The sequence below is a fragment of the Spermophilus citellus genome (genome assembly GCF_964194105.1).
Source record: "Spermophilus citellus genome assembly, chromosome: 5".
Lineage (NCBI taxonomy): Eukaryota > Metazoa > Chordata > Mammalia > Rodentia > Sciuridae > Spermophilus > Spermophilus citellus.
Window position 1 is genome coordinate 142,102,645 of NC_138186.1, and position 19,172 is coordinate 142,121,816.

General features: G+C 37.0%; 1 protein-coding gene across 1 annotated transcript in view; it reads left to right on the forward strand.

The window, feature by feature from the left end:
- The window catches only part of LOC308648894 (jouberin), a 182,631-nt gene that overhangs the window by 138,691 nt on the left and 24,768 nt on the right, over nt 1-19,172 (forward strand). The window contains exons 22-23 of the mRNA XM_081294039.1: nt 8,333-8,495; nt 11,879-11,976. Of these exons, the coding sequence (XP_081150165.1) occupies nt 8,333-8,495; nt 11,879-11,976 (261 nt within the window). The remainder of the gene's footprint in view (nt 1-8,332; nt 8,496-11,878; nt 11,977-19,172) is intronic.

Sequence of the window (19,172 nt, forward strand, 5' to 3'; positions counted from 1 at the left end):
CATTATCTGACGTTCTGGCTTCTACTTGCTCCACTCTGTTAGTGATACTCTCAATTGAGTTTTTAATTTGGTTTGTCGGTTCCTTCATTTCTAGAATTATTGTTTGATTTTTTTTTATAATCTCTATCTCCTGATAAAGATGCTTAACTTCTTCTTTTATCTGTTTATGTAATTCATTCTCAATGTGTTCTTTCGCTGCTTGAATTTGCTGTCTCATATCCTCTTTAAGGTTCCATTCCATCTGTCTAAGGTGTTCCTTGAGTTCTTTATATGACCATTTTTCTGATGACTCTAGGTCCTCCTGAATATTTAGGCTGTCCTGCATTGTTTGTACTCCTTTTCTTCCTTGCTTTTTCATGCTGCTCATGTTACTTCTTGTTCTGTTTGACTGCTGAGTTACTGTTTACTCCTATAAATTTATTTGATGCTTGGGAGGAAAGGTATTAGAAGGGAAGGGAAGAAGTCACTAAAGAGAGTGAGAGTAAGCAGGTAGAATTCAAGGAAGCGGAATAAGAAAATTGAAAAGAAATGAAAAGACAAAAGAAAAAAAAATAGGAAATAAAAAAAGAAAAAAATTTTTAAATAATAATAATAATTTAAAAATAATAAAAATTGAAATTAGAAGAAAAAAAATTAAAAAAATTTAAAAAAATTTAAAAACAACAAGAAAGAAAAATGAAAATGAAAAAAAAAACCCAAATCAAAAAAAAAAAGAAAAAAAACTAATAAATGCAGTCTTAGAGTTTGATTAACTTCTCTTTCAGTAGGTGGAGCTGTGCCCACCAGGCCAAGCTTCTCCTGTCAATACGCGGGAACCAATCACTGTGCAGCAGTTCCTCCTCCCAGACTGGGCGTGTCTCCAATCCTGAGTGCCTAGGGCCTCCTCTTGTGTCTAGTCACTTCCCCACTTTTCCTCTAGCCAGGCTCCTCTCACCGATGACGCTCACCACAATACTGGCTACACGCCAGGTCTGCTGCTCCCGGGAGCCCTATTTTCATGAACGACTGGGCATACTCTCCCTGTTTGCCATTCCCTCAGACCCTAAGTTTGTAGAGCTTGGGGCTGAGAATCCTCAGCGAGTTTTACTTGCCCTCCAGTAGCCACGCCCCCGGTAGCTGGTGCAAGAGACCTCAGTTGTCAGCACTGGTGGGAGCGGTAACCGGGAGTTCCCTGCCGCGGGTCCCGCGCCACTTCTGATTCCCTTGGCCTGGCTATCGCGCTCACGGGAGAGCTGGGAGGGGCCCTTACGGGAGAGCTGGGAGGGGCCCTTAAGGTTTCCCCAATGTGTGGAGAGGGAAGGCTAGGGAATTACACACCTGTAGCCACAGGTTTCAATGAAGTTATCTCCTCCGCCGCAGTCTGGTGACATCAGATCTCTGCCATGGTGGTATCTCTTGCAAATGGCGACAGTTCGTTTCCCTTTGCCGGTGACCAGTGCAACGGGTGGGTCCTTACTGTCTCTCCCAAGCCCCGTTTCAAACCTGTGGCCACTACCTATGAAGGCTCGGATGGCATTTACCTCCGTAGGATCAGATGGGCTGACCAGTTGTTTCAGCCGGATGGATTAGTGCTGAGTCACAGCTGTTTGTCTGCGGGAAGCAGACGAATGGGAGCTTGAATTCAGCCAATCCGGGCTCAGTGTGTGTTCTGAGAGGCCCAGACTGTTCGCCCCAGATCCACGTCAGCTCAGCATTGCCTAGTGATCCTGAGCAAACAGATATTGGACTGTTTACGACTCCCTATGCCCGCACAGCTGAAGAGGTCAGAGACTTGATCTCTCCACGCCCGCCGCCATGTTGGATCTCATCATAGCTATTATATTTTTGAGACTGTTGGCTTTCAAGCATACAATAGAGCTGGCAAGGAAGCACTGGGAATGTGTCAACTTAAAATAAAAAGTTTGCTCTTTTTACCAAAATGCAGCTGCTTTTTCTTTCATACATAACATTTGGTTTGTTACAAGCCTTTGGTTAGTTTTCAGATTTTTGATAAAGTTGATTAGGAAGAATTTTGACAGTGTTCTTGACTTTATGCAGGAGCCAGTTTTTATGATTCCACCATTCTAGAAGTGATTCCCTTCTGCTCATATATTCTGAAGCTCATGGTTTTACATTTGCTTCTTAAGATTCTGTTTGCTACTTTCTATGTAAAGTAATTGTTGGCAATTTTTAGAGTCCCCTACTCAATAGTCTATATTCCCTGTGTATCAAAATTAGGATTATACACTGAAGTGGGAATGTCTTATCCTTTCTAATATTATATCTTCATCTTCTTCTTCATTAAACCAAACACATAAGCATATATGTGAACTTTTCCAACAATTTTGGATTGACATTGAAATTAGAAATATATAGTACTCAGTGTTTTAGTGACAAGCGCAGTTAATTATTGATGTCTGGCTATTACGTTTTTCATGTAAAGATACTATTCAAAATTTATGTTTTTCAACTTTCTATTATTGTAATAAATTTCCCAAGATACCAACTTAAAAAGGGGAAACATTTGTTTGGCTCACAGGCTTGGATGGTTTTAGTCCATGATTGGTTGGCGCTATTGCTTTTGGGCCTATTGTAAGACCATATGCCATGAAAGAAGTACATGGTAGAGGGAGCTGCTCATCTCCTGACCAGGAAGCAAAAATGAAAGAAGAGATTGATGTTCTACAAACTCTTTAAGGGCATGCCCAGAGCAATATAAGGTGGCCCACTGAGTCCCATCTTTTAAAAGTTCTAGCACCTCCCAGTAGCATCTTGGCTGGGTACCAAGTCTAACACATATGAGTTTTAGGGGATACACATATCCTAATGATTGCATTCTACCCCTGATCCCCAAAGGCTCATGTCTGTCTCATAATGCAAAATGCATTCAGTCTATATCCAAGAATCTCCAGTCTTAGCTGTGCCAACATTGCTGGTCCAGTGTCTGCTCTGAGACTCAAGAAACCCAGCCATGAGTCCCTGTAAAAATCAAAACAAGTTATATACTTCCAAGATACAACAATGCAGGTAAACATTTCCAATCTAAAAGTAGTAAATAGGCATAGAATGTAGTAATTGGATCAAAGCAAGGTCAATAAAAAATATATATTTTATAATCTTTTTTGGCATATGATCTAAATAAACACTTCTGAAAATAAGAAATACAAAAGGTCAATAAATATATGGGGGGAAGCGCTCAATATCATTAACAATCATGGAAATGTAATCAAAACTGTAACAAGATACCATCTTATCCCAGTTTGAATAATTATTATGAAAAGATTCATAATAACAGATGCTAGTAAGAATGTGGACAAAAAGGAACCATTGTACACAGTTCGTAAGAATGTAAATTAGTACAACTATGGAAAATGGTATGGAGAGTTCTCAGAGAAGCACAAAGAGAACTACCATTTAGTAGTTGCATTCCTAAGTGTATATTCAAATTAAAAGAAATCAGCATATAAAAGAGATACCAAACGTCCATATTTATTACAGCACTATGTACAATAGCTATGTAATCAACTTAGCTATCTATCAACAGATGAATGAATAAAGAAAATGTGATATAGATAGATACATAGGAGTAGAGATATATATATGTGTGTACACACACACACACACACTGAAGTATTATCTAGCCATAAAAAGAGTGAAATTCTGTTGTTTGCAGTAAAATGAATGATACAGAAACTTCTTACAGTTTTAGAGGCTAGGAATTTCGAGATCAAGGTGCCAAACATGACCCCACCCTACTCCCTGAGCAATATCAGGGAAACATCAAGACATCACATTAAACATAATAAACCAGTACAGAAAGTTAAGTATTCTTGAGAATATGTGGAAACTAAAAGAAAAAAAATGAGTAGAAAAAGTTAACCTTAAAGGAGAAGAGGGATGATTAAGGATTGCGAAGGAGAGCAAGGGTCAAGAAGGCTGCATGTACATGATTAATTCATGATATAGGCATATATGGAATATCACAGTAAACCCCACTAATCTACAATAAAAAATAAAATTTTTATTAGAATCTTTTCAATAAAACACTGAAGATTCACTATAACAAAGTATGTGAGTTGTGATATCCAATAAGAAAAGGTTTAATTGGTACCAGTTATATTTGAGCTACTGTAACAAAATACCATAGACCAAGTGACTTATAAACAACAGAAACTTCCTACAGTTTTAGAGATTAGGAATTCCGAGATCAGGGTGCAAGCAGATTCTATGTCTAGTGAGGGTCAGTTTCCTAGTTACAGATGACACCTTTTCTCTGTATCTTCATAGGGTAGAAGGGCAAGGAAGCACTTAGCCATGATTGTGTCCTTGCAACTTGGTTTTGAGAAAGAGAATCCAAGCACATATAGTCCCCAATTAGAATAGTTTAACTTTAGGATGGTGTTGAAACAGTACCCATATGACTATTTTGTTTTTTGCTTTCAGTACAATATTTAATATATTACTTAAGATATTCAAGATTTTGTTATAAAATAGGTCTTATGTTAGATGATTTTTCCCAACTTTAGGTTAATGTAATTATGCTTTAGTCCATTTAAGGTAGAGTAGGATAAGCAATGATGAATAGATTAGGTGTTAAATATATTTTCAATTTATGGGCTTATTAGACTATAATCCTAATATAAATCAAGGATCTCTGTATATAAACAAAATGGATTTTGTGAAATATCTCATTTCCCAGTTCTATTATTACTGACGTGGACATATTAGCTCATGTCTTTAAACTTTTGCACAGAATGATTTCAAAACTATCTTTTCAGCTCAAGAGGTAGATCATATTGCTGAGGATAATTCTGTCCTACCGACATGCCAACCACTATGGGGAAGAAATGGTACATTACAGAACATACTTATCAGGAGAATGGCCAAGACATTTTCTGTAGTAAGGCTTGACAGAACAAGGACAAGATAAAGCTAGCGTTAATTCAAAAACAAACCGCTTGATGGGACTGTGCTTCCCAACTTTTTAAAAAGAGTTTTACAGTATAAGAAACATAATAAAATCTAATAGTAGATGGAAACATCATGATTTATACAGAATCTACTGCTAAATTAAGACAAATAATGAAGTTTGCTATGTAAAATATGACTATCAGAAAAGAACAAGTGGTTTTCACACAAGAAGATAAAAGCACAGTGCATAGAAACACACACTAGAACACAAGCAGATTTTCAAGCCATGTGTTTTTTGTCTTGTGTCTCCGGTATGTTAAGAGAATAGTCATAGCCAAATGGTCAAATCACAGTTCCAAAATGTGGATGACTGGCACATTAATGCTGGTTCCTTGTTGTGTAGCAATTCCATACTTAAATATCAATAAAGGTATGATGGAGACATGCTCCACAGATTTTTCTAGTATTCTAGAGAATGTGTCCTTACCTCCCATCACCCTCCCAAGATTGCTGGTTGTGGGGTTTGATGACAAAGGTATTGTTTCCACATCAGGATATTTGTAGTTCCAAGACAGGATGATGGTCAGGAATTCATCTATTACCATTAGTTTGTGGGACTGCACTAGTCTGCTTGGGGCTGCCATACCCCCAAACACCATAGACTGGGTGACTTAAACAATAGACATTTTCTTTCTCACAGTCTTGGAGCTAGAAGTCCAAGATCAAGATGCTGACAGTATTGATTTCTCCTGAGGCCTGTCTTGGTTTGTAGACAGTCACCTTCTCATTATATCCTCACATGGCTCTTTTTCCCTGTCATATATGCTCCTGGTGTCTCTTCCTTTACTTATAAAAACACTAGTCCTATTGATGAGGGATTTACCCTTATGACCTCATTCAACCATAATTGCTTCCTTAAAGGTCATATGTCCAAATACATATGTGACTTGACGTGCTATTTTTAGTTATTTAAGAAGAGGATACAGTCATCAGTGGATACTGTAATAGGAAAAATGTAGTGTGGGATCTTATACAAGGTCTTATGGACCCTTGTAATTCTGAAGGGATTCTTTGATGAACAGACCCCTCATGGAAAATCCAGTAAAATTTTCCAAACTTCAGTTTGAAGAGCTCCAGATTGCTAGTAGTCCACACAGTGACAAGCCTGATGTGAGGCTTCCTAAGTAATTCTAACGCATACACTAACTGCCTTTTCAGTAGTCACCTAGGACTCAAATAAATAAGCATACATTGATCTTGTCTTTGCATAAGTAAGACTCATTAAGATTGTGGTATCTCGGTGTGGCAGAACTGGGATGAGGAACAATAGGAACAAACCATTATAGAGTTTCCTGAGATTGGGGTTTTGTGCATCATGAAAGGGGCACAATGGGCCTGCAGGTGATCCAGGACACTTGGTGTTCTTGGCATAGGGAACTCCTTATGTGCCCCTATCCAGAAATGTATTTTAACCTCCTTTCCTGTTTGCTTCTTTCTCCCCATAGATGATTCTAGACAAAGATGGCCTATAAATGTGTTTGGTCTTCTGAAAACAAAGAAAAAGAAAAATCTGGGTTATAAGTCCTGATCCTACCACTGACTAGTTTATTTGACTTACTAGTTTCTTTGACCTTAATTTACCAGTTATTAAATTATTTATACATCAAATTCCTCATATGTCCAATGAAAATAAGAATATCTGCCCTCACAGCGTTTTCATGTAGGCTCAGTAATGTAACACACAAGTACCTACTATGCTGTCCAGAACATGGTAGACATATAATTGTATTTAGTTTTTCTCTTCCATGATAGTGCCAAGTAGGAGAATGAAGAAGACAATATCTGGAGAAGGAAGAAAAGGGGGAAAATTAAAGTTTCTACTTTTATATAAGTGGTTTAGCATCAACATAAGAAATTTATAAACCTTAACAGCCTGCACTGCATGTTGTAAATTAAGTACTATGCTAGGCAGTACAATAGGCGTTGCATTTGAACCATTTAGATTATTGTTACTGCCCTTTACCGTATAGTGACAAGTTAATTCCAAACATAATACATTAAAATTGCCTGTTATATGTTAATAAATCTTACTGAATATGTTTAAAGGTACCAGAACTGTTTTGTAAACACTATTAGAATCCCCTGCTGAAAACCCTTCCATCTTTCCATTGGCCATATTATTGAGTCTGAATTCCTTCACCATGCGTGATCTGACCCCTACTTCCTCCATTACCCTAACTTCCCCCACCCTGCTCTCTCGGCTCTCACCCACAATGCTTGGCTCCCATTATACTGAACTATTTTGAGTTTCTTTTTACTGGACTCTTATATATGTGGTATAATCTAACTGAGATACACTTTCCCTCTGTACCTGGCTAATTCCTGATTATCTTTTAGTTTTCCTACAAAGTCTTAATCAGATATCTCTTGTAGAAATATCTACAATATATCTATTTACCATGTGTACTTAATATAACACCAGGCACATTAGGATTTCAGTAGTTGTTAAGTGAATGAATCAGCACTCAATCTAATTGCAAAGGATTGCAATTTTTTTTTCCATTTCAATAAAGTTGTGTAACCTGTACATTTTCAAACCCTTTTAAAGTAGAGGGGGAAAAAACAGTAGAGTAAGTGTATTCTTCCAAATACTTATTATTATGTCTTACTTTATACAATACTTCAGATCTAATACAGATTAAAATCTCCCTTCCTTTAACTGCTATGAGGGATTTTTAAATGCTTATTCAGCCACTTCCATACCTTTTGACTTGAGTTTTTCAAGTGTTTTACTATAAAACACAAAGGAAAGAATTCTCACAAAAAGCTCTTTTCTCTTAAATTTGGACCTAGTGAAAGTGAAAGTAAGCTTAGAGGATATTTTCAAAGATAGTCAGAAGATTTAGATTGTTTACAAAAAACACCAAAAACTATGTGTTTCTAGAGAAACTTATCTCAAAAAGAGACATTAACAATAAACTAGTGATTACAATGAAGTTGTACAATCAGGTTATTCCATTGCGCTTTTCCTTTTTGTGAAACTGTTAACCTTCTGGAGAATTTTCTTTCAGGTGCATCTGCTTACACAGAGAACAGGATCTAAAGGTGTAGTATAAAACACTTCTAAGAAAGTGAATGGCATGTGAGCTTTTTTTTATTTGCTTCTCAAGTAATTTACTTTAAAAAATTAACATCTGCTATTTTGAAGCTAATCTTAGTGTGTTGAATGTTCTTAACCATTTCTCAGTCCCACAGTCTTTTATCTTGCTGCTCCTGCTGTCTTCCCACCACCCCTGGTTCCATTAGCAAACCCTGAGACAGCCTCAGACTTACCCAAGTACTGCTTTGGTTTCAGCTGCTCTACTGCAACAGGAAGTGAGTGTTGGGGGTTTCTCTGTGGCACAGTTGTGATAAAGCTGTGGTGGTCTTATCTCTCTCTTAGGTAGTGGCTCTTTATGACTATACAGCGAGCCGATCAGATGAACTAACCATCCATCGCGGAGACATTATCCGAGTGTTTTTCAAAGATAATGAAGACTGGTGGTATGGCAGCATAGGAAAGGGACAGGAAGGTTATTTTCCAGCTAATCATGTGGCTAGTGAAAGTAAGTTTTATGCTCCCTTCCTGGTTTACTAATATGGTCTAACTGATAGTCCAAGATCTTATCATTTTTTACCCTTTAATTTACTGTTTTTGTAATCTTTGCATGTTTACCAATGGGTTTTTCTTTTCATACTCATGATGTAAAAAAACAAAAAGAGGAGGCACTAGCATGCCCCAAAACTACTGTATTCTGCAACTGGAATGTTTGCTGATTGTACTTGTCATCCCAGGGGACTTGCCCCGTGACTTCAGCTTTCTCCCTTAGTTCCTTTTACCCTGCCACCAACTACATACATTTTCATCACCTCTTCTCTCTCCACAGTGACTCCTCAGCTGACGAGCATCCTAAGAACCCTTAGTTCCCCAACTCCCACTTTGCACACTTCAGTCCTACCTGGTCACCTGCCAAAACAAAAGTACAATAGATTGTTCCATCTCAAGTATATTAAGCCTTCGCTTGTGAAAGGAAAAAAATCAACTAGAAAAGAAATTCTAAATATGAATTCTGAACGCTGTAGATTCACAGCCAGGCCTTGAGAGGTGAAAATAGAACTAACAAAGCCTGAAAATAAAGGAAATAATTTTTTAAAAAAGGAAAAAATTATGGTAATACTTCTTCAAAAGAATTCTTCCTATCAGTAGTTAACTTGCAGTGTGGAGAAAGCACAATTGCCAGGGACCATGAAGATTGCCTTCTAATCCTAGCTCAGCAAGTTACAATGAGGTGCCTCAGTTTCCTCCTGTGAAAGAAAGACATTGAGCTATATCAATTCTAATTTTTTACCAGAAACACTAAAATCATGTGATTTTGATTTAAAATGTAGTAAATTGAGAACACTCTGTTTAAATATTTTTTGTTGAGTCTTCTGTTACCACAAAGAAGTAATTGTTATAAATAATGGTTGGTTTTCAGGCTAGTCTGTGAAACCCCATCTAACTCAAACCATGACTGAACAAAGGTACTATTGATTCCTAACCTAAGTTCTGAATTTTGAGAGCAAAGCAGATGGGAGGAAGAAGAATTTGTTTCCTCCTTAATTAGTGAGTGCTGGTCTAATTCTAGATAAAACTATCTTTGGCACCTTCATAGTACTGTGTCTGTGCCCTAATCCTTCCCCATGCCCCTCTCCCCATTTTCTCAAGTGGCCCCAAGTCTCACTGCAGATCCTTTCCCCAGCTTATCTGCTGCCTTCAGCAAACTCCTTCCCTTTAAAAAGCTATATATATATATATCTCCAAATTACCTACTTCTCTCTCTTGCAACATAATTCTTAATTTTTTCTGTGCCACTATTTTAATTATTTTTTCCTAAATAACAAATGACTGATACCTCTTAAATATACTTTTCCTAGAGGTATATTTTTATGTTTAAAATACATAATGGAGAAAACTTAAAATTATCTGAGAGGAAGGGAGAAATGTTAGGACAAGCTAATTCCTGAGTACATGTAAGATAGCATTTAAGTCATCTCCCAACAGCTTAGTACTTCTAACTTTCAGAATGTAAAAATATCCATGCTTGCCTTTCTCTCCTTTCCAATGATGGCTCTTGCACAGAATCAACAGCCAAGGTTAAAAAGGGGTAGCTAAAAATCAAGAGCTGCCACACAATCATAACTACTCTGGAGGATTTGGTAATTTTAACTAGGTATTACAATCCATTATTCCTGTAAGATTCAAGTGAAAACATCTACACCTTTTTTTTTTTATCTGGCAGTATATGAAGATTGTGTGCCTTTGGGGATGGTGGTATTAGGTGTTTTAACTTCAGTTTATAGATATAACCTCTTAAGCTTGCAAGTCCTGACAGGTTATAGATATTTGATCCTCAGTGAGTTATAAAATTTGTTTTTCTTTCATAATAATCAAGTCAAATCTCTGAAACATATTACAATGATGGTTGGTGGTTGTACACAGAATTAATTTCTTATCTTGAGACCATTCTGCAACTGATAAAACTCCTTATTATGTCCCAGAATAATTGATGGGGGGGTTGTTTTTTGGGGGGGGTTAGTTTTTTGTTTTGGCATCGGTCATTGCTTCTTGAAAGAGCACTGTAAAGACCAGAACAAACAGGGAAGAAAACTTTCAGACTACCCAAGAATATAATAATTGAATTCTCATACTTCATCAGAAGAGAATTTTCTTTTCCCTTTTATCCTGCTTTTTACTTGAATTTAACAAAAACTGAACTGCCTGGTTTTTACACTCGAGAAAAAAAAATTGATTCTCAGCAGCATATTCCACTCTAAAAATAGTAAGAGGAATTATTCCTGATCTTTATCTGAAGCCAAATATGCAAAACAAATGATCTAAAGGAGTATATATATTAACAGAATCTATACCTGCTGTTCAATTGAGAACCATGTCCTTTAAGAGAACAGCACAATGACAGAAAATGGTACCCCATTATTATAAAGGACTTATTTTCTTCGTATCTTAAGTCACTGGAAAGAAGAACATGATCAGCTTCCCTTAATCACATCTAACACTCTTTTCTGTAAGAGATAAAGAAACCCAATAATAATACCAACCCATATCTAAAGCCAGCTAATATATCTTACAATCTTAGTTGTACATTTTTGATCAAATATAGTTTTGCATTTTCTTTCACTTCAGAGTTGCTTTTAACCAAAATAGAGTTTTGTTTTAAGTCTTTAAAATTCCTATATAGCTCTGTAGGTTTAATATCCTGTATAGATTTAATAGATCATATAGAGTGGAGTAATATATTTAAAACTCTAAAGTTCAACACTGTATAGATTCAACATCATGATAGTCCTGGAACCATGCTTCTTCATTTCATTCTATCTTCCCAAATTATCCTTTTCCTATATCTCTGCCTGGTGAAAACCTGCCTACTCAAAGTCCATCACACTCCCACATCTTTCTTTCAGCATTTTTTCATCCCCACATTACTTTGTTTTGTTCTTATTCTCTTTCAAGTAATACCACATTGTATCTTATATTGCAGTTACTTGTGAACATGTCTGTCCCTGACCAGATTATAAGCTCCTTGAGAGCAAAAACTGTCTTTTGATCATCTTTCTATCTCCGGCAGTACCTAGCAGACAACCTTGCTTACAGTAGGTTCCTGGTGATTGGGGATTGAGATAAAATGAAGTAAGCATCTCTCTTACCATATAGTAAGTGAGAATGGTACCATCTACGTTTCTGAAATCCTGCTGATTAAAATTGTCCAATAATAACTAATGTTTAAGTCAACAAATTTCCATCATGAATAAGTGCTATATAGAGTGTTGCTATACCAAGGAATTGAACATTAATTTCTCTTTAATTTCATATATGCTTCCTCTGTTACTATAACCCTCCCCCAAATAGTGCTTCTCAATATAAATACATAAATTCCTTTTTCACTTCCAGCACTATATCAAGAACTGCCTCCAGAGATAAAGGAGCGCTCCCCTCCTTTAACCCCCAAGGAAAAAACCAAAACAGAAAAGCTTTCAGCTCCTCAAAAGGTAATTGTTTTAAGAATTCAAGTATTGTATATGTATGTTAATTTTTTCACTCTCTCTGCATAAAATGTTTCTATATTTTCATGCTTATAATCCTTCATTGTTTACATTATTTCTTTTGATCTTGGCACCAACATTATGAAATACATAAGGCAAATGTTGTTATAGCCATTTTCCAGATAAGGAAACTGAGGAGGCTCAGAGAAAATAAAGTAGACCCCCCCCCGCCCCAAGTCACAGTCTAAGTGATAGGACGAGACCCCAAAGTAGAACTTGTGACATTAAGTGTGATGCTATTTCCACTCTATATTTGTTTCTTCAACTTTGATAATTGATGCTACTGTCAGCTCCACCTGGGAGGTACACATTTATGCTAAAGGTCACCGGAGTCCACACGATAAATGTGTTCTGTCTTTCTGGAGTATTTCTTTTACTTGCCAGTGTCAAGTTAAAATGAATGCGGATGTATTATCAGCCATAGAAATGTGGGTTATTTCTTTTTTGTTGTTGTTGTTTTGTTTTGTCTGTGCCATCAGATTCCTCAGAGACATCAATCACTCTTCTTCAGATGTTAGTAATACTTCAGTGAAAGGTTTAACAAGCACTGTACCATTTTATATATATATATCTTGTTTTATTAAGTGACAGTAGCTCTTGCCTAAGTGACAGTAGCTCTTGATTGAGTAGCCTCGCTGTTTCTTAACTCTGGTGAACTGACATCTACTTTTTTTTTTTTTTAACAAATATTGGTCAAGAAACACATAATTACAATATCATGATAAACTTCTTTTGAACCTGTCATGTACCATTCAGCCATTTAACCTGTATTTATTGAGTTCCTACTTTCAGGACAAATATTTTTAGTCCCCACCAAAACAGGAGTGAGTAGACAAGACACTTGCCCTTCAGGCAAGTGGGTGAGACATGAGTGAGGGAGAAATTCCAACGGACTGGGAACTGTAATGAGACTGTGTGCACAATGAGAGTTCCCAGAGAGTTTAAGTGCTTGATTTGAGGCTTTTAGGATGAAAAAATATATTCTATGTAGATGAACTTAGAAAACACATTTGAGGGTAAAAAAAAATTTTTTTTCACATACCTTACTTCAGTGATGATTTTTAATGATTAGGTCTAGGGAACATGGAACATGGATCTAAATGGAGAGAAAAGAGAAATGCAGGAACCAGGCTATTGAGAGCTTATTGCATTGTGCTAAAATGCTTTAATTTTATTCTCTAGACAAACGGAATTCCGTGAAAGAGATAACTCAGGGAGTGGTTTGTAAGGATTTGCATGTTAAAGAGATCATTTTAGGGCCTGTGCCTGTAGCTCAATGGCAGAGTGCTTACCTGTGTGAGTCCCTGGGTTGGATCTGTGGCACTGAGGGCGGGGGTAGGAATTGTTCTAGTGACAGAATAGTATTTGGATAAGAGGTACCTAAAACCTAGTGCAAGGAAACTAGGAATCCATAGAAATAAAATATGCAACGCTGAACTAGTGGGGATAGAGGAATAGGGAAATAAGGTATAATTGGCAGAATTTTATAGTTCAGTGAATATGATTAATGAAGGAATGTTGGATTTTTCTAAGAACCCTAGCTTATTATACAGCTGAATAGATGGTGGTACTGTAGGAATTATGAAGTGAACAACGAAGATTTGGGGAGATAGAGACAAGGGATGGTGAGTAGTAGGAGATAAACTCGGTTTTAGACATCTCAATTTATTAGTGTCTATAGTGCTCCCTGATAGAAGTATTCATCAAAGGTCAGAAATGCAGGATTGAATTTTGAGAGAGGATTGAGATTCAAAATTAGATGAAGAGAAATTAGTGTATTCATTGTATTATATCAGTAGATAGAAGCTTGTAACAGAGACTGTAGCTCAGAAGAGTGTTGTCAAGTTCTGACAGACAGCCAAGGATAAAACCCAATTGAACACTAGTATTAAGGAAGTCCAAAAAAAAGGAAATATTAAGAAAAAAATATTTTAAAAAATAGTTAAAGAATGAAAAAAAAAGTGCCTTAGAAGCTAGGAGAGAAAAGTTCAAGGAGAATATAGTCATAAATAGCCAAGCAGGAAAGTTACCTAAGCATTTGGTAATCAAAAGGATCCTAGTAGCTTTGCACCAGTATCAGTGCAGTAATGAGGATTAAGGGTAGATTAAAAATTGAATGGTGCCTCAGCAAGGGAACTCATGAATGTCATTCTCAACATTTCACTTAAAAGAATAAAAAAGGATTGAAGAGTGGCTGGAGGGGTGACCTTGTGTCCAGGAGTGATTTTTTTTTTTTAATATTGGAGAGACATATAAAATTATATACTAAGGAGACAAAGCCAATGGACAGGTTCAAGACCCATAAAACACATCAATGGTACAAGTGATCTTGGAGGAAGTGGGAAGTTTTTTTGTTGTTGTTGTTTTGTTTTTTAATCAGAAAGAGATGTATAGATGAGCCTTGACTTAGAAGAGTGGTTCTCACATAATGGCAATTTTGCCTCCCAATAGACATTATTTGGCAATGTTTGATGACATTCTTTGTTATTTCACCTAGAAGGAGGGGGATATTACTGGCATCTAGTAGGTAGAGACCTCTCAGGGTCAAATCTAGACCCTACTAGTTTGATACCCCCAGCCATGGAGCTATTAGAGGAGCTACCATAAATAATGTTGCTAAACCTTCTAGAGTGCAGAGGACAGCCCCCTTCAACAAAGAATTATCTGCCAAAAAAAAAAAAAATGTCAGCAGTGCTGAGCTTAGAGCAATACCCTTCTAAGGCAAGTAAGTGTGGATGAGAATGAAAATAAATTGATACAGTTGAAGTATAGAAAGAATATCTTTATGCTTTCCAAAACAGAAATCAAGGTCCACATCTAATGTGAGGAGCAAAAGAGTGAGATTAAAAAGAGACTATTTGAATCCCTCCAAGAAAAGTAGGAGTAAGAGTTCATTTGGGAAATGTAAAAAGATTTCTCAGTAATTCTGGTAACTGCTGTTGGGATACCATGAAAATGTAGGTTCCACAAATCTCTGTAGTTGCATTTTTTTTAAATGTTTTCCTTTTTCCTAAGTTTTTTTGGTTGTATATGGGCACAGTACCTTTATTTTTTTTATTCATTTTTGTGTGGTACTGAGGATCAAACCCAGTGTCTCATACATGCTAGGCAAGCTCTCTACCACTGCACTACATCCTATCCCCCCTAGTTGTATTTTTTTCTTCAGTGGTGCTCAGTATCTTGGGCATAGCAGTGGAAAAGGTAAATTCAGTTTGAAATGGATTTGAACTTGTATGTATGTTAGAGGAACAAGAGGGTAAGAGATGTGATAGCCTTGGTAAGAGCCATTGGAGTGATATACCATGGAGGATCAGCCAGATTGAAGAAGATGGAGAATCAAGAGAAGACTGACACACTTAGAAAGCTAGGTTCCTTGCAAGTTTGCAATAAGCTGTCCATGCCCAGGTGGAGGCATAGAAGTGTACGGTAAGGGACTTAGCAAGCTGGAGCAACTATAGTGTTTAAGGCCAGAAACTCTCTTGCTTATTTAATATTTTATGTATCAAGTACTCCAGGTAATGACTGATAGAGTGTACGTAAGAACTGAAGTGAAATAACATTGAGCTGGTTCAGGAACTATGACCCAGAGTGTCAGACAGCTTGTTCTCTTCAACATTAAAATTCCAGGTGATAGCAAAAATTGGTTTATAGAGTAAACTGATGAAGCAGGAGCCAATGTCCTTAATTATTGTGGTAGAGCACAGGTCTCATCCTTGGCTCTTGTTGCAATCACCTAAGAAATTAAAAACTGAATATTGGTGTCCATCACCACACCCTGCAGATTTGATTTAATTGATCTAGAATGGAACCAGAGTTTTTTAGGTGATTTTAATTTGCAGTTGACATTGAGAACCATAGTGTTAGAGTACCCATGAGGTCCAAAGGTGGGTGGCCGCCACAAAGATAAGTAGAGGATGTTATAGCCAGGTGTCAAAACATCTAAGAAGAAGTGCTTTGAAAGTACAGTAGCCTAAAATCAACAGAAGAAGAGCTAAGAGGAAACCAGTATTAGCTCCTGGCTACCATGGTTCACGGTTAGATATGTGAGAAAACAGCCTATGCTACAAGGAACTGAAAGAAAAAAATGGTTTCTGGGTAAAACAACAGTTTCAAGTAACAGCAAGAACATAAAGTAATGGTTACCTGCAATAGTTTGGGTACTACTAATAATACAGTCAAAGGAATTTGCAAAGCAAGAATTGGAATTCAACTATGTGCAAATGTTATGTGTAACATTACCCATTGTTCACAATTTGGTACCAGATTTAAGAATTTAGCAGATGCTTGTCTTATCAGGTTTTGTTAAGGTTATCAGGTTTTGTTAAGATTTGGCTTAACAAATCTTCAATAGACCAATGGCTTAAACAACAAACATTTATTTCTTACAGTTCTGGAGAATGGGAAGTCCAAGATTATAGTGCTGGTAGATCCAGTGTCTGAAGAGGGCCACCTTTCTGGTTTTCAGCCCTGTTGCATCCTCACAGGGCAGAGGACAGAAGGAAGAATTCTCTGTGTCTCTTCTTATGAAAGTACTAATCCCATTCTTGAGGATTCCACCCTCATGACCTCATTACTTTCCAAAACTGTCACATGAGGGTTAGGATTTCAACATATGACTTCAGGGAGAAACAAGCACATAACTCATAATAATGCTAATTTGAATGTACTCCCTAAAAACATTTAATGCAGTAGAATCATTTATAACATTGGCATGGGGAATCATTATGATAGCTAACAAGTTTGGTCTATATCAAAAACTGTGAGCAATATTATGAAAATATGGCCTTTACTTGTAGTGACTTACTGATATCCCTGACTTTGCATCATGCTGACCAATGAAATTGAGGCTAACTCCACCTCTAAGTGTATTCTTGTTCAGTACCCATGAATTAATTCTGCGTGAGCCAGAGGAAATTAAAGGGACTCTCGGTATCTTTTTGGCTACCTGTAAGGTTGGTATTGTCCTTCCTCTTCTATGTCTCCTAGGAGAAGAGATATGCAAGATTCTGGCACATTTACCAGCAGAGCAGATGTGTTCATTTCTCTGTGATCCCCAGTGTGCCTATGTTCCTGAGGATAGGGATTACTGATTCCAAGATTCCCAATTCTCACTGCTGAGCCACTGATCTGATTAGATGGACTCACTACATAATGGTCTTAGTTTAGAGTGTAGTTGATTTGGGGGTTTTGTGTGGCTTTTTTCCCTTACAGACTAATCTCCAGGCTTCAGACACTCCTTTACATTCACCTTAGCAGATCAGTTCCTCAGATAGCTGTCTTGACCCATAACTGTCTGCTTCAGGCTAATCCCACTGATGTCCCTACCCTAATTCTAATAGAATTCAAGGAAGGTACAGACATGCAAAATAAATCACTTTATAAAATAAAATAGGTAAGGCTGAGGGCATAGCTAACATGCAGGCGTCCCTGAATTCAATTCCCAGCATTGAGAAAATAATAGAAAATAAATAGGTAGGTAATCCAGAAGTGTTCACAGGATAACCCCTTTAGGCAAGGGAATAGTAAAACTCTCATGGAAGAAATGAAACTTGAATTTGAAGGCATTGAAGTTTAAGATACAAGGATTCTTTTAGTTGAAGAACATGATTTGATCTGCTTTAGCTGAATCCATGTTTTAAGATAGAATTCTACAGGGGACTGAAGGAGTTGTTCAGTGTAGAGCACTTACGTGGCATGTGCAAGGCCCTGGATTTGATCCCTGGTCCTGCAGGGGAAAAAAAAAAAAAGAGGGAGTGGGGATGAGAGAGTTCTTCCCTTATTTTTTCTCCAAGGATATAGTATATGTATATTACACAGTGTTTTACTTCTCTTATAGAAGAAAGAAATGACCTATGCTTATGTAAAAAGAAGTCCCTGAGACACATAATGTTGGCCCTATTAAAATATTATGGGTACACAGAGTTATGAAGCTAACAGCCAACCCTTGAGAAACATGAAACTGAGCTTCCTTAGCACCTGGCTAGTTGCATTTTAAGTTTAGTTCCTTTATCAAAATATATATGGTTTGATTTTATCAAGATCCTGCCTTAGAAACCTACCACAAAATCCATCAGATGTTTAACTTCATGTTCAAGTCTTATTATCACGTGTGAGATATATTTTTTAGAAAGAACTTGAAAAGTAGTTTCTGATAAATGATTAGGATTGTGTGGGGTCTGAGTTCATAGAATTATAAAATTAATGTCAGGAAAGGACCTTAGAGATCATCCCTGATGGTTCTAATCAATTCCTTCATTTTACAAATTAAAATTGAGATCCAAAAGAGATTAAGAGATTCATTCAAAATGACCTGCTAATTAGGATAATGGCCTTAATATTCTCAGGCCAGTTCCCTTTTTCCTCCACCCACCTAGTCAATGATGCACATCGTCTTTACCTGCACAGTTGGCCAGGTTTGTGTCACCGTGCTTTTTACATTCCTGTTTTATGTTTGTTTCATTGTGCCCTTTTTCATGTGGAAGTTCTAATAGTGTATGCTTTTCATTTTTGTTTTTGAAACAGTCTTGATATATTGCCCAGGCTGGCTGCAAATTCCTGGGTTTGAGCAATCCTCCTGCTTTAGCCTCCTGAGTAGCTGAGACTAGTCTTATACCTGTGCCCAGTCCTATGCTCTATACTTTAAAGGAAAAAGAAAAAAACTCAAAACTTTTTCTTTTTAAATTTTTTTTTCTTATTCAAACTGTACAATAAGAAGCAAAATTATACCTTTTAATGGCTTGGCAGCTGCCACCTCTTATAAATTTATCCCAGTGGAACGCACCTGCTCTGTTGGTAAATGTGCCAGGTACATTCCAGCATTTAATCTGGCTTATTGAAATGGTGGTGGGTGATGGCAACATTGGTTGCTGACACTTTCACTGCACAAGGAGAAAGCAAAGGTTGAGTTATTCCTGAGGGTGGGCTGGAGGGTCCCCAGACAAACCAGTAACTATTTATACAACAGGGTCTTGCTAAGTTGCAAAGAATGGCCTTGAATTTGTGATCTTCCTGCCTCAGCCTCCTGAGTCCCTGGAATTAAAGGCCTGTACCACTACCCCTGACAATAGTGTTATATAGCACAACTTTAGGTAATCTATTTATTGTCTACTATTTTTCTACTATATTTATTTATTTATTTATTT